Source organism: Fulmarus glacialis, unplaced genomic scaffold (genome assembly GCF_000690835.1).
Source record: "Fulmarus glacialis isolate BGI_N327 unplaced genomic scaffold, ASM69083v1 scaffold47451, whole genome shotgun sequence".
In the NCBI taxonomy this organism is placed as follows: domain Eukaryota; kingdom Metazoa; phylum Chordata; class Aves; order Procellariiformes; family Procellariidae; genus Fulmarus; species Fulmarus glacialis.
This window is the reverse complement of record NW_009194377.1, coordinates 1-21,125: the sequence shown is the minus strand read 5'-3', so window position 1 is coordinate 21,125 and position 21,125 is coordinate 1. Positions and strand designations below refer to the sequence as shown.

The 21,125-nt window shown below is 37.6% G+C and overlaps 1 protein-coding gene across 1 annotated transcript in view; it reads left to right on the top strand.

The window, feature by feature from the left end:
• The window catches only part of LOC104072197 (collagen alpha-1(XIV) chain), a gene marked incomplete at its 3' end in the record, with an annotated part of 32,444 nt that extends 11,820 nt beyond the window's left edge, over window positions 1–20,624 (top strand). Inside the window, exons 9-19 of the mRNA XM_009587738.1 lie at window positions 204–347; window positions 2,271–2,435; window positions 3,946–3,984; window positions 4,199–4,337; window positions 6,638–6,780; window positions 7,721–7,830; window positions 9,507–9,665; window positions 14,733–14,810; window positions 15,086–15,172; window positions 20,021–20,074; window positions 20,477–20,624. Of these exons, the coding sequence (XP_009586033.1) occupies window positions 204–347; window positions 2,271–2,435; window positions 3,946–3,984; window positions 4,199–4,337; window positions 6,638–6,780; window positions 7,721–7,830; window positions 9,507–9,665; window positions 14,733–14,810; window positions 15,086–15,172; window positions 20,021–20,074; window positions 20,477–20,624 (1,266 nt within the window). The remainder of the gene's footprint in view (window positions 1–203; window positions 348–2,270; window positions 2,436–3,945; window positions 3,985–4,198; window positions 4,338–6,637; window positions 6,781–7,720; window positions 7,831–9,506; window positions 9,666–14,732; window positions 14,811–15,085; window positions 15,173–20,020; window positions 20,075–20,476) is intronic.
• Window positions 20,625–21,125: the final 501 nt, after the last annotated feature.

Genomic DNA, 21,125 nt, shown 5'->3' with positions numbered 1-21,125 from the left:
AAGCCATCAAATTTTCAAAGTTAGGGTCAAAATTAAACTTTTCTAAATCTCTATTTTAATAACTACAGAATGCATTAATTTACAGACTACTCAGGACCCAACAGACTTCTCTTTTTATCAATGTCTACTATATGATATGAGAAGCCAATAGAAATTGGATTTATGTCACAGTGAAAATATGTTGTCAATTTTTTCTGTTTCAGGCAAAGCCATTAAACATGCAAGAGAAGTCTTGTTTACTGGAGAGGCAGGCATGAGAAGAGGCATTCCAAAGGTTTTGGTTGTCATTACTGATGGGCGATCACAGGACGATGTGAACAAAGTCTCCAGAGAAATGCAACTAGATGGTAAAAAGTGTAGTTTTAAGAACTATTCACATTTTCCTTTTTCTCATTAGTTATAACTACGTAAGTGTGGGCATGAGATAGGGGTAACTTTAGCTCGAGGAAGATTTCCAAGTTTAAAGAAAACAGACAGCAATTGCTCAGAAACTCAGAATATCACTAGGATATGGTTAGATTCTGGATTTTTTTTTGGTGATTAATGCTATTATTTTTCATTTTGGCAGCAGTGTAAAAATCATGTAGTAGTCAATGGAATTGCTCCTATGATGAAGGATTTAGGGGACATGATACTGAGAATCTGGACTGTCATCTATGAAGTGTAGTCTTGTGGTTACCAGCAAACTGAACTGTTTTGTTTTCTATACAAGAGGTCCTTTGAAAATTTTTTCATATGTTCTTTTACTGGTTCTGATCTGCTCTCATGTTACACTAATTACCTTTAGGATTTTTTTTTAAACCACCAATTTTAGAGCTTTAAGCAGCCACACAGTGTTGTGAGTCTAAGCATAAGAAGTGGGTTAGTTGTTGAAGAAATGTCTGATATGGAGGTTTGTATCAAAACCCAAAGGGCACAGTGTGCCACATGGAACAAAACTAAAAGATGGAAGAAAAAAGCTATCATCCTTGTAATGTGAGGAGATCTAAGAAGAAATTACATTTGTGCTTATTTTATTTACCTTTAGACCTTGGCAGCTATGAAGTTACCAGTGTATATTACCGATTCCTGAAACCCAATGTAATCGTTGAACTTGGCTGCCTGCTTGTATTATTGCTAGATGCTCAGTGCAGTGCCTTCGTAAATAAAATCACATCACAAAATAGTAGAGCATGCATAACTTGTTTTAAGTAGCAATCAAGAAAACCCCATATTTGTGAATAAATTGGAGTCTATGTCTAAGCTGAACAAGAAGTGTTCTACTGTCAGTTAAGTCAGTTGCCTTATTAACTACTAGACTGGCAACGAGCTTGAGAGGAGATGGCACGTGGTGGGGGTTCAGCTGCTGACTGGGATGTGTCACCTTGGACAAATGACTTCCTCTCTCCCATTTCCTTTTGTGCATGCTGTACGTTTAGGCTGCAGGTAGGTTGGAGCAAGTACTGACTTGCATCTATGATAAAGACTGGCATGAAGAGGTGCTGATCTTGGATGAGACATGAAGATATTGTTGTAATATATTAAGTCAAAGTTTTGTAATGCTAAAAGCTCTGCAGAAGGTGATGAATGCCCCTGGGCCTCATTCAAACTTAAATGTAGACAGTTTTTATCTTTTAGGGAAGGGAAAATGTTGAAAAACTTCTACCTAGTTTGCTGCTCTTCAAACATATAGGATAAAATTTCCATTTCATTTAAATCTTTGAAGTCAGGCTCGAATTTCAAAATATATTCCTGCAGAATATATAGAACAGATTCAACCAGTGCAGTTAAGTTGCTGGTGAAATGAGAATGCATTTATTTCAGTGTTCACTCATGAGGCAGCAGTGGCTTGAAAACTCTGATTAATATATGGCACAGAACAAAATCTGTTAAAGACCTATAGGAAATTAATTTCTGTGCTTTGTATTTATGATATACTTGATACATGGATATTTTTGTGTGTATTACAGTATAGCATTAAATTAGAAAAGCATTTAAACATATGCTAAAACTTTAAACTACTGAGAAGTCTTATATGTCTTCAAGAAAACACTTAAGCGTTAACTGTGATTAACTGATTAAGCATAAATAGCCAAAAGAAATATCTCACAGAGAATGTATTATCTTTATTTTAGATTACATGCATGAATTTTCTTGTGGTATAGGATAATAATAAAATTTCTACTGTTGTACTTAATCAGGAAAGGAGCCAGTGCAAATACAGTTGTGTTCATATTGTATTTCCACTCTCTAAATGAATGACTCGCAAGAGTGTTCTTTTTTTTTTTCAGGTTTCAGCTTTTTTGCTATTGGAGTAGCTGATGCTGACTATTCAGAGTTAGTTAATATTGGCAGCAAGCCCAGTGAAAGACATGTCTTCTTTGTGGATGACTTTGATGCCTTTACAAAGATTGAAGATGAGCTGATCACCTTTGTTTGTGAAACTGCATCAGCAAGTTAGCCATTTTGACTTATACTTGCTTCTAAAATAATAAGTGCTAAATACTGGGGGGTTTGTAACTATTATTTTTCTATTAAGAGATATTCTTGATCTTTTTAACATAATTTGCTGCAGATATTATAACTCTAACATTATTTCCATAAAAGATTAAGGAAATTAAGGTGTTGTGACTTCAAAATAATTAATGTTTGTTTGCTATAAATCCAGAATACATCCATTGGTTTGTCAGAAAGTTATTTCAGATTTGAAACATTGTTAATGGTTCAGAATTTAGTCATAAAAAGTTAATTATATTTTATTTTCTGGGCTACTTTAACCATCTGTAAGAGTAGAGGTAGCTACATTCATTATTACTCAAATTGCATGGATAATTTATTAATGGAGAGCTAATCATTAATGCTTGTATTATCAGAGAAAGTGGAAGAGTTGTAGCCTAAGGAAAAGTGTAAAACACGCCCAAACTCTTTGAAATCTGAAAATGCCACACTTCAGACTTTTTATGAAAATGAAGGGAAGGACGTTCTGGAACAACACCTAATGGTTAGAGGTGAATAATTCACATGCTTTTAGGTGTGTGCCCTCAATATGCTTCCTTATATATAAGCCAGGAAGCAGGCAGTGTATAGCTGATGTTAATCATTTGTGACTGTAAGGAGTCCTTGTGCATAGGACTGTGATTTATCATGGCACTGTGAGTTATCAGAGCTGGTGAACACAAATATGTTGCTCGTGTCCATCAATTCTTTGGTTTTGACCATAAACTCTACTTTCAATGGTAGAGAGAACTTTGAATGTTGAGAATACTCGAATAGTAGCATTTATTGGTCACTTGTGCTTGTATTCTAAAAGCGATCTCTAAATATGAGTATCCTGGAGTGCCATATTTGACACCCTGCATTGATTTCCCAGGGCACCTTTCCTGGAAGAGATTAGCGTGCTTTCTTCCCTGCCAGAAGAAAAATATAAAACAGATTTACAGCTATTTAAAATGGGTGCACGCATCTTAAGGACTGCGTGCAATTCTGGTCTTTGTTGCTCATGAAAGCTATTATGGAGTTTGAAAAGGTACAGAGAATGCCAGCTAAAGTAATTGAGCTTGAGCTGGAGTTAGGCTGAAGAAATTCACAAATAGAGAACTAGGGAGCATTTGGTTAAAACCCAGTATAAGACACACGTTTTTACGCAGCAGGCAGTGAATTTGTTGCCACAAGAGCTTGTGAAGGCAGGTTCATAGAAGGATTAGACAAATTCATGGACAACAGAGCCATAAAAGGACATTATATGGAACACACAGGGAGGTACCCTTTAACATCTTTGCTACAACCCTTGTGGATCCTGAGGAGCATCAGCTGAATGGAGTAGAAAGTGGCCAGATTTGCATGCCCTTCCTAAATAGCGTTTGCTTTTGCTACTGTTGGGAATAGAGTACTGGGCTGAGTGGATCATTGTTTTGACCCAGTGGGACATCTTTTGTATCCTTAAATACATCTTTCCTTCTTTTCCAGCCTGCCCATTGGTAGTTAAAGATGGCAACAATTTTGCAGGTACAGTATTTTTGTGTTCATTTTTGTTCCTGATTTATGGAATCATTTTCATTACCTGATTTTCACAATATTAGGCAATAAATTTCCCTTTATGCTAACAGCTGTTAAACAGATGGTGATATGAAACTCTGATGCAACTGGCTTTGTCCTTTTTGTGTTTCCTGTAATGCGGTATTAATTTCACTAATAGAATGTATATTTTGATGCCTTCCAGGATTTAAAATGATGGAAATGTTTGGTTTGGTTGAAAAGGAGTTTTCAGCTGTGGAAGGGGTTTCAATGGAACCTGGTACATTTAATGTTTACCCGTGTTACAGACTGCACAAGGATGCCCTAGTATCCCAGCCTACCAAGTATGTATTAACATATAAATATTCATAAAACACATGAAAATGATTGTCCAGTGCAGGCAATTATTCATTTCAGGGACCAGTATTTTCACGTCAGAAGAGCAGAGACGCTAGTGTATATCTACGTTATACTAATGAATAGGAAGAGTGTTTGGTGTCCTGAGTCCTCAATCAGTTTCATTCAAAAATAGCAGTTGTGGGTAAAAGTAGGTAAGCTCACTGGCTAGTTTGAGTTTCCCACATGAGCCAGTTTTAGGCTTGTGCCAGTTTAGCTCCAAGCAGTTTTGTGCAGGCATATGTCTGGGCAGATTCCAGTATGTAGTACTTTGTGAAAGGTGCCTCTGGAAGGCAGGTTGAAGTCTCATAGAGTGCAGAATGTCTTTGAAGTTTGAGTCAGAGTGGGAACCTGCTTTAGATGTCCTCAGTCGCTTTCTACATCAGTCTATGTCCATTCATTGATTACAAAGGAAGATTATCTACTTATGCTGAAGTGAGTCTGTGTACATTCCTGGGAGGCAGGACATAGTTCAGTCATGAGGACTGTGTCCTGGGAGAGATTTGGAAGAGGTGATGAAGAAACCTCCCATTCAACTTTTACAGTCATTCCTCAGAGATGAAGTGATGGAAACTCTCCATTTCTTCTATGAACAGTGTGTATGTTGTGTTTGGTTCCTCTCAGTCCAGTCCCCCACTTTGTGTTAAGTGGCACCAGAAAAAAGCAGTGGCCCTGCTGGATTAAACATGGGAAGATGTAACAAAAAGTATTCTTTAGCTGGGATAAGTAAGGAAGAAAAACAGTGGGAAATTACTTTTAAGGTTTATATTAGATGTCATCTTAGTCTTTTTGTGTGGTTATCCTGTTGTGTCCCAGTTGAAGCTATACTTCTTGGAGCTGTTTCACGTTCTCCATGTTAGTTTCCTCCTGGGTGTAGTTGGACTGGAATTTCCAGGGAATAGCATTTCTCACTTCTTTTTCCCTTTCTGCTTCTCTCTAATCGGATCTGCTGCATTTATATGCTCTTCTCTGGCTGCCACCCCAGCCCAATCTTACTGCTTCATTAGGCTTTCACTCCCTTTCATGGTTCAGAGAATACCTTTCTCTTGACTATCTACAGGTACGTCTGAATAATACTACTTGTTTTTGTCATCTCATCTGTGCACTGAATGTCATTAATGTTATTCTCCTTTTTGAGCTCTGTATCCCCAAACCTTGTGTTTCTCCCACCCTGCTTATTGGATTTTCTTCCATTTGCACTTTGTACAATGGGCATACTGTAAGGCTTTGTTCTTATAGCTGTTGAGTTCCCTCTCTCTTTTCTTTATGGGAAATGTGCAGTGTAACATCACGTTTGATCATCTACAGACACTGTACAGAATATATTGATTATATATCACATTTAACTCCTTTTCCAGCATGATTCATATCTATACATCTTATATGTGTCAGAAATACTTCAGAAGGAATGGATCATATTTGGGGAAAAGAAATTGATTAAATAACCTCTTCAGGCTTGTTTCAGATCCCTTTACTATGATTTTAAAGAATCAGGCTAATTAACATTTTCAAAATACAGTCAGTCATTTCAGACACTTGTCCAAATGTCCCACTTTGGGATTTGACTGTGAAAGGTTAAATTAAATTGGAAGTGCTAAATAGCAAATTTTAGGAAGTGGCATAAAATAATATATTTCTTTTATATCATAAACTTCCTCTCTCTTCTGCAAAAATTCTAGGAGAACAGATTGTATTTCTGTATGTGTGATCTGTTTTGACTTCACTTTCTTATATATTGGCTTTGAAATATATAAACTACATTCCCTATAATTTATAAAGCTTCCTGTAACAGTCTCTGTCAGTCCTAATTTCTATCCATTAGTGATGGTTTAATGACAAAGGACATGTCTATTGAGATTGGTCTTCCAAGCAACTTCTATTTTCATTGTCTGTCAAACCAGACAATAGTAAAGGTCTTGCGAGTGGCTACTATTTTTTAAAAGCTTTTAATATAATTAATTTCAACTTTACTTCAAACTGACCTCTGATTCGATCTTCAAATAAAAAAAAAAATTACAGGCAATTTTGTAAATTTCAAGGGAAAAGATAACTTCTCCTTTCTTCATAAGTATTCTTTTGATGGTTACCAAGTTGAGTAGATTTTGCAAACACTTATTCATCTTGCTTCTCGGTCTTGATTTCCAAAGAAATATACAGAGTAATAGAAAGCGTGTTAAATGAACATCTGGTGAGTAAATCACCAGATTTAATGTTTGTTTCAGTTTAAAATACATTATTTCTCTTACAGGTATTTGCATCCTGAAGGTCTCCCATCTGATTACACCATCACGTTTCTCTTCCGTATACTCCCTGACACACCTCAGGAGCCATTTGCTCTTTGGGAGATTTTAAATGAAGAATATGAACCACTGGTTGGAGTTATTTTAGATAGTATGTATTTTGTATTTTATCAGTGGCTTTTTCTTTAACTGTATGAATGATTTTTTTCTGTATCTAGATTTATTATTGCTAATGTTTTAATCTGCTGCCAGAACAACTACCTGAATCTGGAAGGTGTTAGTCTCTAATGGGTATTTTTTAGATTTAATTTAACAGTTTAATTTGGAGTTAGAGTCAAATTTTGAGTACACTGCTCTAAAGTGCGAGTAATGATACTGAAATCCAAAGAGCTGTACTAGATGTAAATTGATGTAATGGAGCTACTCATTTGCTCTTAAGATTTCCACTGCTCTGAATCTAGTTCTAATAGAATCTGTCTTGATATATGCCAGTGGTACTGACAGTACGGTATACGTAGAGGCAATGCAGTCTGGTGGGTAGCAGACTTAGAGCTAGAGACATGAACTCTTGATGAGTCTCTTCGTTTCTACTTGATTTGACTTCCACAACTGTAGAACAGGGATTATAATTTAGAAGGTTTCCATATTTACTGTTGAAATGACGTAGATACTATGATAGCTGTTCTTTATAGCTGCCAATTTTAAGAGAGAGAGATTAGTATTTATCTATCTTTCCTAGAATTTTTTAGATACATCACCTTGAAATAGGTGGGAATTAGGCATTTAGCTAGCTTGAGGATCTGTGCCTCCTTTTCTTGTCCAAGTCCCACAGAGAACTAGTGGGAGAGTAGGATCAGGTAGACATGGGTGAGGTAGACTCCCAACTATTGGCCCATCCTGTCAAACCAGGAAAGAGCATTTCTCTGAGATAACTTGACTTCCAGGTCAGTATATCACTTATGAATGTGTTTTACTAACATTTGATCTGACATCTTTGGTGGTCTTTGTTAAACACAAAATTGACCCTTTCAAATAAGGTATAAGGCCTTTTCTTCCTCTAACATGGAGCCCTTATTTTTATTCTCACACAGATGGTGGTAAAACTCTGACTTTCTTTAACTACGACTACAAAGGAGATTTTCAAACTGTGACTTTTGAAGGTCCTGAAATAAGGAAGATATTTTATGGGAGTTTTCATAAGGTTGGTAAGGGTAATAGGAAAAAAAAAAAAAGCACTCTGAATAAAGGTTTGAGAGATTTTTGATGTTTTGAAATCTTCTTTCATGTGGTCAACCACTGCCAAAAGAAATGTATTTTGCATATTTAGAATCTACCAAACTGTCTTAAGTCTCTTTGCGATATTGAATTAACATTAAACAAATCATAGTTTTTACGATGAAGCTGATATGATCAATTTTCATCTCATGCTTTGTGCCTGTATTTTAGAGTTGATTAAAAATACTTGCCTTGAAAAGTAATTTAGAAATACATTGGCTTTTCCTTTTAAGGTTTGGATTGGAAGTGTCACTCAAAATGAAAAGAAAAAGTCCAGCAAAAAAAATGATTCTTCTTTTGACCAGAGTTGTTATTTTTAAACATATTTTAAGGGCTATGCCATGTCGAACTTTTCTTGGCTGTTGGAGAACTCGTAACATTCTTTCCGAAAGCAGATGAAGTAGTGCTGGGATTGTAGCACATATTTGTTGTGGAAGGTGCTTTTGTATTCACTTTTATTCCTGATGTTTGTATCTTTCCTAAACAAAAAAAGGAGACTGTGGATTGAGGGATAGTATTTACAGAGCTTAACTTTTCTGTACTTCCTTTTTAATCGATGGAGCGAGAAAGGGAAAAGGTAGGTCAGAGCTGGGGTCTAATTCTGACTCTTTTAAGTTGTGCTTTGGAGGAATATATGAGGCTTTAGCAAATCCTCTTCTTAAGCATTTTTCTGCATTTTGAATGATGATCCTTGCTATACATGTGTTTGAAAGGCACAGGAGATCAAATTCGTAGCAGCTTTTCAGTTCTTTATTTCCAGCTGAGCCCGGAGCAAAGCAGCTACACAACTCCTTCTTGGCATTCTCTCACCTTGGGCTCTGATCTCCATGTAGTGTACTGGTATACAACAGATACTGCATTTCTGCCAGCTCTTCATCAGGTCTCCTTCCCGATCCCCCCATCCCCCCCGTGGCTATTTTCTTTGCTTAACTGAGAGTTTGCTCGTGATAGGACAATTGTGGCTAGGATTGTCCTCTCTGCTGGGAATGTCCTTGCTGCATCAGCGACGGACAGCAGAAGGAAGTAACTTTGTTATTGTGCTCTGCTTTTCTGTACCATGTTTGATGTGGTTTGATTTTTTTCAGTGTAAAACTTCACTATGAAAGGTTTTACTGTGTGGTTAATATATAATTTACAGGCTAAATTTTACTGCTTAGTTTTGGCTTTTGCAAGTGTCTATAAAGGATGTATTGGTGAAATCCAGTGCTACATAGCAGGATCATCCAAGGCCCAGGAATTATTACTGACCACATAAATGAAGTGTTCTTTGGGATCGGGGTGGTATATGAACATTGTGTAGATCTTTTATCAGGGATAAATTATTTTCTTACTGAATAAGTAATGTAAAGTGCCAATTTGTATGCAGATGTTCCATAAGTGGAAAAATAAACTAAATTCTTTAAACAGACTAGAATCATAGAATAATTCAGGTTGGAAGGGACCTCTAGAGGTCATCTAGATTATTTGCTATGGATTATTCTCTGAGTTTTGTTAGCAAACATGGAGTTAGGAGCTCATTTCAAAAAAATGCCCCCTTTTCCCAGGAAATTAATATATCCTATGTGCTCCTTTGTATGTTAAAGCGTCTTTTCTTTTGCTTAGTTGCATGTTGTTATCAGCAAAACTACGGCCAAAATAATTATTGACTGCAAGCAAGTGAGCGAGAAGACCATTAATGCAGCAGGGAATATCAGTTCTGATGGCATAGAAGTGCTGGGGAGAATGGTCAGATCCAGAGGACCAAGAGACAACTCTGCGCCAGTGAGTAGAACAAGAACAATTCTTTAAACCATTTAAAATATCCTAAAAACAAGTGTTTGGGATCTTTGCAGTTAGATTTAAGTTGAAGCAGAATGAACTCTTACTTGAAACAGTAAAGTTCCAGCATTTCAGAAATTCTGCGAAAGTCTTCAATAGTTCTCAACTTGGGCAAAAATCTACTTTTGATTATTTTAATAAATGAAATCACTAGATCATCATTGTTCAAATGTTATTCTCAAACACATACGTGAACACAGTTGATAAATTCAGATATGACTTATGTTCCAAACTTTATTACATAGAGTAATACAATGTATAACTCCTTACCATTTAAACTTTGTTTTATCATTGAGTTATATATAATGAGTGATAATTATTACCCATGTCTCTTACTCTTTGTTTGCCCCCAAGCTCACTGTCTGTTCATTAAATAATTGAATAGGTTTGACACAGTCGGCCCCGTAAAACCCCTGTCTTGGTATATCTAATTCTTTTATAATATAAATATTTTAAATGTGAAAGATCCTCCCTAAGATTAAGTACTCTTTCATTCCTCTGAAACTATTCTCCTAGAAGCAGTAATTGATCATTCTGTTTGCACAGCAACCTATGGGAGTCTCTCCATTTTGCTTCAGATGTCATTAAGAAGGTTTGTTTGGATTTTTCAGGTAGATTTAGTTGTTGAAGAAGAATTGACACTCTGGCAATGATCTTGGGAAGGCTTCTTTGCCGTGCAGTACTGTTTGCTAATTTCCTTTGAACTTGCTTGACCCTAGAACGAGGTTAGCAGAGAACGTGAACCCTGAACTCAAGGTTTGATTTGAATAGGAATGAGGTTTCAAAAATGTATTTACTTGCTACTATATGGAAATACTCTTTTTTAGTAAAAAATAAGCCCTCAGAATATATCTCTGTGTACAAAAAAGAGCCTTTAGGCCTCAAACTTATGGATAATAATTATATCAAGCATGTAAAGACAATTACACAAAGAAACCTTTGTAGTCACATTCCAATAGAAACAGAAAAAGGCAAACTTAGGAAATCTTGGAATTACAGAAAGCTTTGTAAAGAAGTGGAAAGAAATGGTGTCTTTTGTTAGAACCCAGGAATCTATAAAGGATAAGTCAGACTGCCCACTCACTGAAAAATTTGATTTTGTTCAAATGAACTGTAAAACTGATGTAAGACTACAAATTTGTAGCTGAAGATGAAGATTCTTTACTCCATATGTCGTGGTTTAACCCCAGCCAGCAACTAAGCCCCACGCAGCCGCTCGCTCACTCCCCCCCGGTGGGATGGGGGAGAGAATCAGAAGAGTAAAAGTGAGAAAACTCGGGGGTTGAGATAAAGACAGGTTAATAGGTAAAGGAAAAGCTGCGCACGCAAGCAAAGCAAAACAAGTAATTCATTCACTCCTTCCCATCGTCAGGCAGGTGTTCAGCCATCTCCAGGAAAGCAGGGCTCCATCACGTGTAATGGTTACTTGGAAGACAAAATGCCATCACTCTGAACGTCCTCCCTTTCCTTCTTCTTCCCCCAGCTTTATGTGCTGAGCATGACGTCATATGGTGTGGAATATCCCTTTGGTCAGTTGGGGCCAGCTGTCCCACCTGTGTCCCCTCCCAACTCCTTGTGCACCCCCAGCCTACTCGCTGGCGGGTGGTGTGAGAAGCAGAAAAGGCCTTGGCTCTTTGTAAGCACTGCTCAGCAACAACGCAAACGTCCCTGTGTTATCAGTACTGCCCTCAGCACAAACCCAAAACATAGCCCCACACTAGCCACCACAGAGAAAATCAACTCTATCCCAGCCAAAACCAGCACACCATAGTACTGTTTAGCTGCCTTCAAGTATTACCACATATTCCAAATTAAAAGCAGGTCAAGAAAGCACCCAAATACCATTCTTTAAAGTCTCCATTCTGCACATTTTATTCACATTGAGTAGAACTTGTGTGAATAGTCACATTTAAGGCATGAATGAGTTGGTTTCCGCGACTCCAAAAATTAGAGGACATCAAAGGAAGCTAGTAGGAGGCAGGTTAGAGGTTCTTCTCACAACAGGTAGTAGATCAGTGCAGCTCCTTGCCATAGAATTTTGTGGGTGCTAAATACTTTTATAGATTATAGGAAAGCCTGGACAAATGAATGAAAGGGAAGTATTGCTTGTTAACAAATCTGGGACAGGAAATCCCTGATCTGAAAGTCATTGGAAGCTAGTAGGCTGTAAGGTAGAATGTGACTTACACCCTTGTGCTTTGTTAGATATCTCTTGTGCCACCATTGGAAATAGAATACTGGAATTCATTCCGTTCCAGTATCTTCACAGTTTTAAGAGGTTCATGAAGGCATGCATACAACAAAAATTCCTTTTTGTAAAATATTTTGAAAATTATTTTGAATTGATATGAAAATTGGGGTTGTTTGATAGTTCTGAAAAGTTCTTTTTTCATCAGCTGTATTTTCGTGAAATGCTTTAATCTTACTTTTAGAGATTCTTATTACATAAAATGAAACCAGGTAGGCAGTTATTTTGGAATAAAATTGTGGATGTTTTGTTCTGACTGTATTCACATGGAACAGTTTAACATTGCCAGAATGTTTTTAGTGTGGTTTTTTTTATAAATGAATCCAGTGCAATCACCTGCATTTGCAAAACGTTTCATTTTTGAGAGAATGTAATTGTATCAGAGTTTTTTCCCATCAACGCATATGGTGTGCAACAGTTCAAAGAACAGGCAGAAATAGAGTTAGATAGCACAGAAAGCGGATTACGCAAAAGGTGCCTAGCCCTTTTAACATCCCTTAATAGTGAGGCGTCTCTGGATTAGACACTCCAGCCACTAGAGCAATGAAACCTGAGTGTGACATGCAGCAAGTAATGTTCTGTATTCCTTCAGTGGGATTTAATGAAAGTCCAGCTTTAAAACATTGTTTATTTACCATTCACAAACCTTCTCTTTATTGATGTTTCCTTTTCTTTTAAATTTAACTTGCTTACCTCTGTGTATATGTACTGTTAAAAAAAGTAATGCATGATGTGGTCTGGTCTTGAGAAATCTTTGCAGAACTGTAGCCTGATCAGATGATGATGGGCAGACTTTTCCGTCTTACTGGTTCTGCTTGCAGGGCTGGATATTTAGAACACAAAATCACTGTGAATACAGAGAATTATGAATAAATGTTTAACGGTAGCAAAGAAAGCTTTGTTTAGTTATTTAGCTTGAATCACAGCAACCCACATAATATTTTATAATAAGAATACTGAGTCATTCAACATTTGGATGGTGAATACAGCAATTCAGGGAATGTCTATTTGCTCTTTATTTTACACCAACATGCTTTATCACTATGGATCTCTAGATTGTCTAATCCAGAGAAAATGAATGCATATATATGCCTGTGTAGGACTGCATAAATTTAGCCAATATTGTCAACCTTCCGTTGTTCAGGATAACAGAATAGCTTGGGATGGGCTATGTTATGGAAAAAATGGCAATACTACTTACTTCTGAACCTAAGCTGCTTTTTGCACAACCAGCTCAGGTGTGAGCTGAGTGTGTGTGCACTCCTTTTCTAAGATGTTTTATTTGCTTAAGTGTAGTATCATGCAAATGCCCAGGGTCATTCTGAGTCCCAGAGCAGTATGTTCATGCATGTTCATATGCTACTGTGCTCAAGCTAGTGAGTCCTCCTGGAATTAGTAGCTTTGGGATGTGTAGCGAAGAGGCATCTAAGTGGCTCCACATGGAGCCAGCTTGCATAGCTGGGGACACAGACTTGTTAGACTGAGGACAGACCTTTGTGGAGCCAAACCAAAAGATACCTTCATGCTGCACTTCAGCTGTCTAAGGTGTTTAGCATGGAGCCAGCTCACATGTGTCTCATCTGTAGGAAGGCGTATCTACAAACCAGCTAATCTGCTGACAGATAAGAAGAATTTCTATGTATATGAAAGTATTCTTTTTTTAAAAATGTAATAGTTGACTTATATAAGAAAAAAAAAAGAGGCAAACCCGAAGATGCACATATGTAGTTCATTTTAACAGCTTTAGAAGCAATGCATTTTTAAGAGAGTGTTTAAATTCACTCCTCTGTTCTAGTGTTAAAATAATGCCACTGAAAATAATAATGGGAGCAAAACCAAAGAGAGTTTTATCTCTAGCAGTTCGTCACATTTTTTAACATGTGGGGTTAATTTAATAGAATGTTCTGTTCCATTCCCCTCTCTATTCAGTATGCACATAAATGAGGCATGGAAAAAGAATAGAAATAGTAACAGAAGAAAGCTTCATCTCTCTAGACCCCTTTGTTCAGTTCAAGGCTATAAAGGAGACAATTGGTTTTACCGTTGAGTCCTATTTATTATATTGTTTCTGAGTACCTAGCAGCCATTTTTTTTACCAAATGTGTGTGTTCTTGTAGATTAAATTCTTGTCCAAACCATGTTCCCAGACCTGTGCTGGGAATTTTCTTTTCTGCCCGATGTTGTCATGTGTTGAGCAAGCTTTTCACTATCCTTAAAATTTCGTTGCCTGGGGATAATATGGATATGAGAGGGCATATTCTAAAGTAAAATAAAACTGGAGAAGATGATAAATATTATTTGTGGCTCAGCTCCAGTGTAAGTAATAGGCTACAGGAGACGTTGTCCCAGATAAAGTCTGAGCACCATACCAGTGGGTTAAAAGAAATGATTTAGTTTTGAGAAGCTGAGCTCTCTTTTGCCTGTCTCTTGATGCCTTCTTTGCTAGAAAAAAGTATTGGGAGGCACCATTGGGCAAAATCAGGAGGTGGGGATAATCCAACAAATGCCTGCAACATTTAACCTTGAACAGTAATGTCTGTAATGTCATCCACGTAATGTCTGATAGTTTGGACAAGCTGGTTAGAACACAAGCCTTTTACCGTTTAAGTTACCATATTTGTGGCTAGGTGCTCTCAGTTGATAGCTTCTCCTCTGTCTAATCTGAGTGCTTGAATCAAGGTAGCTCTTCTTGCTGATGGCTCCATTTTGCACTGATCTTACAACTAACAGTCTTTTTGTACATCACCCTTGTTTTGAAACAGTTGCAGTTACAGATGTTTGACATTGTTTGTGCTACCTCATGGGCCAATCGGGACAAATGCTGTGAGCTTCCTGGCTTGGTAAGAAACCTCTTTCAATAACTGTAGAATTTACCTTTTACTTTCCCCTTTATTGAGACAAATGTTTTCATGGAAATGGATGGTTAAGAGTTTTCAAAAAAGCTCAAGCCTGCTTGGATTACTTGTCCTATTGAAAGTCCATGTGATGTATGTTTCTAAATCAAGTAGGTGCTTTTGAGGCATCCACGTAGTACTGTGTCTTAGATTCATAAAAATCTTAACTTCTGAATCGAAGTTTTGGACATCATTCTCTTCCTATCTTGATCTTTCCTTAGAGAGATGAGGAAAATTGCCCTGCCCTTCCTCATGCTTGTTCCTGTTCAGAAGCTAATAAGGGTCCCCTTGGACCTCCTGGACCACCGGTAAGGTTTTATTCATGTTTGTAGTCAACTGTACCAAGTAGTCCACTGGCAACCTTTATTCCAAGACATGAGAATATACTGCCATTTTATAACTAATAAGGTTAAATTATGGTTTTAAGTGTTGGCAAAGAGATAAAATTACTTTCAATTTATACCAAACATGCCAAGTAATATGCTCTAAAAAACCTTCTCACCCAATAAGTCAGTCAGATTTTTAATGGCTTAATTGAGACCTGAAGCAGTTAGGGTAATCTTTAGACCTTGGACCCTGTTACCTGTCTGTAGCATTGGTAGATATGTCATAGTTAGTGCCATTTATTTTCAAATTTTTAATCACCTGCTATCTGTCTACTCTAGCACATATGTAATTAAATGTAGTTTTCGAGTTTAGCTTTCTGAAACCCTCAGTTTACAGTATTCTTATGAATTAAATATATGCCAATGCCACTTGTGTGATAAATGATGAAAGAAGACTTTTCTGTCTTAAAAGGCCTACTTAAGTACAATATTTATTGGAAAGCAGAACTGAAAGTGCTGGTTCTTCTGAGAGCTCCTAGAGGCAAAGAGGTACCCAAAAGTGGTGAAGGGAAAAGAGGATGAAATGAACTGGCTTTGGTGAAAGCTGAATTGAAACTTTTTCTAGCTTGCCACTGAATGATGAAATACACACTGTCACAACTTTCACCTATACTTTGTGGTGTTACTTTGATAGCACTCAACTAAGTGTTTACTGTGTAAATGTTAAGTAAGTGTATATCTAAGTTCCTTGCGTAACCAGTGGAACTAGATAGTCTCTTCTAGAAGAAAATTATTTAACTTTCCTTCCATCTCAGAGTAGTATCTTAGAAAGATGGAATAAATCTCCTTTCTCTTCACTGGCTTGTGGAAGAACTCAGACAGTGGATCAGACCAGACAAAGGAGATACAGGTCACTGAAGTTAGATAACTCAGTCTCATATCCCAAGGCTGATTTTTAGCAGTTTAGAAAAGTTGTAGGCTCTGTTTGCAATGGTCTATTATTGGTTTGGTTTAATGAGAATCCTAACTGGGATGTTTGTAGAACAGTCATGTTTTTTCTTTTACAACTAGATTGATAACTCTGATTGGCGTCTTAGGGCTGCTTGCTAAGTTAGCTTGAGATGAGGCCATCTTGTGAACAAGTTTGAACTGCGTGTTTCTCTGCTCATACTGTGTCCTGGAGGCTCCAAGAGCATGTTTTGAAGAGAAAAAGCCAGTGAAGAATGCGAAGGAAAATAAGTTTCTGAAAAGGTTAAAGTACGCAAATCACATGAGATACGTGTTCAACAACAAAATTAACTTGCACATGAAACATTCACGTAGTAGATCCTAGCAGACATTTATCCTACTAACAACTCGGAGGTTAATCTTTCTGCAAAAACTGTACTGCGAGCTCTGGTACAAAAACTTGAAAAGAAACTCAGGAGAAAATTCACTGAAGAGGTCTATCTTGAACAAGGAAAAATTATTCTGTTCTCCTATCTGAATGTAGGTTATAAATCGAGTATAGATTAAGGTTTTAATTTCTGTATATAGATGTCCAATTTGTGTTCTGTGAAAAAAACAATGGGATAATTCACACAAAAATGCAACTGAAATTGAGCAGTTTGACCAAATTTCACAGTAAAATGACAAATGTTTAAAAATTATTTGGTTGGAAGGATGTGTGTTACTATAGATCAAAACATGTACGGATCAGGAATTGCTAAAGCTTACCCAGCAGTAAAATAATGTACTTCTATTTATTACATTTAGGATTAACAGTGTTTTGAGTAGCATAGTGCCATGCAAGAGGAGGCTTAAAGTCTAGCAGAAAAATCACTGCCTAGGCAGACGAGTATGTGATTCTGGAACTCAGCCTCTTGTGAGCAATGCTTTTTTGCCAGACAGTTAGATGGCATATTTTTCTGGAGAAAAGTAAGAGGCCTAGGAAAAAGCAGAGCAAAAGAATAAAGTCAGCGTTCATCTCTGCGCCAACCAAAAGTCAGAAAGTCACATGTGCTATGTCTGGTCAATACTGCTCCAAGTCGTTAAAATGTCATGTGACTTTTCTCTAAGCCAAGGATTTTTCTGTTTAAGGGATCAGGATTCTACCATCTAGCCAGTTTTAGACATTAGGCTAAAAAGACTCCAAATAAAAGGCTTCCATTTGTTTGGGATATTAACTCTGGAAATACTTTTTAAGCTCTTTTAGGAAGTGGGTCATTTTGGGTAAGACAAAGTTAGAGTTAAGATTATCTGGCAGTTTTCATAATGGGAAACTGTTTTTATGGCTTCATCTTTGCCAGAATTTGATCAGGCTGTCTGAAGTTCCCCATGCAAAGTAAAAGTAAGATATCACACAAACCTGATGCCTGCGTTTGAAAGGAGTGCTGCAGAACTGGAGAAGATGAAGGAGGAGACAAAAAATATTGAAGGATTGGAGAAGTTTAATTGCAAAGACAAGCTTTCAGTGCTTCATAGGTTTTAACTATAAAAAGAAATAAGGAGGTGACTTGAAAACAGTTGGTTAAGGACTGTTTCTGGGGGAAAGCACTAGCTATTAAGAAGTCATTTAAAATAAGAGAAAAAGACATAACAGGAATTCTTGGCTAGATGTAGAATTCAAAGAAATGAAAAATTTGAAATTAGTTACACAAGCTTAGTAGTAGGGGAATAATGACCAAAACAAGTTTGTGAGAAAAATGAGGGAGGCTCTTGTGATGTTTTCATCTTAAATCAATGCTGTTCTGGAACTTGTGCTTTTACCAAGCAAAGGTAACTGGGTTCAAAACATGGATAAGTGTACCAAATTCATTGTGAATCTTAAAGCATATGATTTAATGGCTCAGCATCAGGCTATTTTAAAGTATATATTCTTACTCAGTAAAATTGTAATCTGTTTCTGAGAAAAAAATGGGAGAAAAATGTGTGATTTTGTTTATATTAAAAAGTTGCAGTATTGCATAGGAATAGTTGAGTATTTACATAGGAATTTTTAATCTTAGAGAGGTAGGAGAAAGGGCAGAGGGAGCTACTGGGCTGGAATGCAGCAATGTGTGGACCTGGAATTTGGGAATTGGCAACTGGAACATGGTTCTGTGGAGAGCATGGGATGAGATTTTAGGGTCGGAGGTGACCATGATGGAATGGGTCATGGCCATAGAGCTGTGGGATGGAAGTGAGAAGACTGAAGGAGCTGGGACAAGGAGTAGAAAACTGCTCTGTGATCACACATATGAAAACTATATCATGATACCTTCATTGAAGAGCAAGAGTACTCTGGTATTTCCAAACATTTCTCTTATTGGCATTCCTATTTAAAGTCTCATAGATACTACATGTGCATTTAATCTGATAAGCATATTTTCTATTTTTATGTCTTTAATGTAACTGCTGTTATTTTTGTAAGTACTTATTGTAGCCTCTAAAGAATGCTGTTCAGTTAGGGTGCCTAGTTGTACAAGGTCCTTTTTGAGTACAAAGAAGGGCAGAATCCCTGTAAAGCTCATATCCCGAGAGATTAAGCAATATACTCAGGCGGGGAAAGAGGGAAATTGATCTGAAAAAAGTGAAAAAAAAAATAAAATCTTTATTTATGCTGTCCTAGAGGACAAAGCACATACACCATGTGTATGCAAAACACATTCATGGCAGCCATCCATAGATATATGCAACTCCAGTGTCTCAGACGATACTAATAAAAAAGGCAACAGTTGGTTAATAAATGATTAACAGATGTAGGCACCGCTGAAGAAAGCAAAAAAGAGAAAAATGGGCAGAAGAGTATTTTACCTAAGAGTAGCTCTAAATTAAACCTCTAGTCTAGTAGATCCTGGAGTTGTCCTTGCTGAAAAATATTCCTGAGTTGTTGGAATCATAGAATCATTTAGGTTGGAAAAGACCTTTAAGATCATCGAGTCCAACCATTATCCTCACACTGCCAAGTCCACCATTAAGCCATGTCCCCAAGTGCCACATCTACACGTCTTTTAAATACCTCCAGGGATGGTGACTCAACCACTTCCCTGGGCAGCCTGTTCCAATGCATGATGACCCTTTCAATGAAGAAATTTTTCCTAATGTCCAATCTAAACCTCCCTTGGCGCAACTTGAGGCCATTTCCCCTCGTCCTATCGCTAGTTACTTGGGAGAAGAGACCAATCCCCACCTCGCTTCAACCTCCTTTCAGGTAGTTGTAGAGAGCGATGAGGTCTCCCCTCAGCCTCCTCTTCTCCAGGATAAACAGCCCCAGTTCCCTCAGCCACTCCTCATAAGACTTGTGCTCCAGGCCCTTCACCAGCTTCGTTGCCCTTCTCTGGACACGCTCCAGCACCTCAATGTCCTTCTTGTAGTGAGGGGCCCAAAACTGAACACAGGATTCGAGGTGTGGCCTCACCAGTGCCGAGTACAGGGGGGACGATCACTCCCTTAGTCCTGCTGGCCACACTAGTTCTGATACAGGCCAGGATGCTGTTGGCCTTTAACAATGTGGTGATTTTGGTCAGAACAAACAGATGTGCAGGAGATTTCAGCAACTGGAAGGGAACCTGACCACATGTATACATTTTCATCCCTATTGTAGCTTTCAGTGTTATTTTGATGCTTACGTGGTGTGCATTCTTGGCTCTAGAAAGTAGTCGCATCTGCGTTTAAATCTGTTCCTGTGTATGGCCACACCTAAGTATGTTTTCAGTTTAATTACTCCAGTGGAAGGATATGGACAGGATATTCACTGATTCCTGAACACTGATTCAGGAACAAGAAAAAACTGTTCGGGCTTCTCTGGATTTTGTTTTTGTTTATTTGAGAGTTTTGGTTTTCAGCAAGTCCTGTGCTTGTGTTACACAGGGTGGTCCAGGTGTCAGAGGTGCCAAAGGTCATCGTGGCGATCCAGGTCCAAAGGTACTTTGTACAGCACTTTACAGTTGACAGATGCACAGGTTCTTGGTTTATCTCTGCTGCTTGTAAACCTTGAAATGAATTCCAGATTGTCTCTGATGTCGCTGAGGAAAAAGCATAGTGAAATGCCATTGGCATTTGGTGTGTCTCTTTTCATAACAATTGCTTGTCCTCTTTGTTCCTTGATAAAAGATACAAAATTCATAATGCTGCTTTCACAGCATAAATCTTCATTTTTTTTGTATTTATAAAGGAACCAGGCAGTTTTAAATTGAACCCTAACTGCTCAATCAAATGTTAACTTATATTTCAGATGTTTTTGAGTCTATTGGTATTTAATTCTTCAAAGAGAAGCTGCCTTTGTCCATATGATAACAGTTTAACTTATGTCTTGTGCTACTTTAGGGACCAGATGGACCTCGAGGTGAAATTGGTGTTCCTGGACCGCAAGGACCTCCAGGACCACAAGGACCCAGTGGACTTTCTATTCAAGGGCTTCCAGTGAGACTTATAAAATCAATAGGGTCCTTTCCTGTGATTTTTGGAACAGCACGTATCTTAGACTAGACCGAAATATATTTTGGTGTCCTGATCAAAATCTGAATTTCAATATTTGAGGTGAAATCACAGATTTGGGTTTAACCTGCAGTGGACGTGCGTCCAATGCCAACATTTCTGGTTTTATTTGGATCTGAACTTTTAGTTAGCTGAAGGGATTTGATCACAGGTTGAATATGACCCAGGTATTAGCATCCAAGCCTGGAGACAAGTGAAAAAAATTGCAGTGGGGGTTGTAACATGGCCCCAAAACAAAATGTTAATATATTTTATCTCTTTCTTTTTCTAACTCATCGCAGATCAGTTCTGACTTGAAAGGTATACCCAAGCAAGAACACTATATTCGCTGCCAAAATTAAGCAATAGTATTCACTACACTTACAGAGTCTGTCATCAGAGGAGATGATTAGGCCTGGAGTTTGCAATGCTGTTGTGAAATAAGTCTCAGAGTTTCATCATAAAGACACATTGGTAGAATCATAGAATCATAGAATCA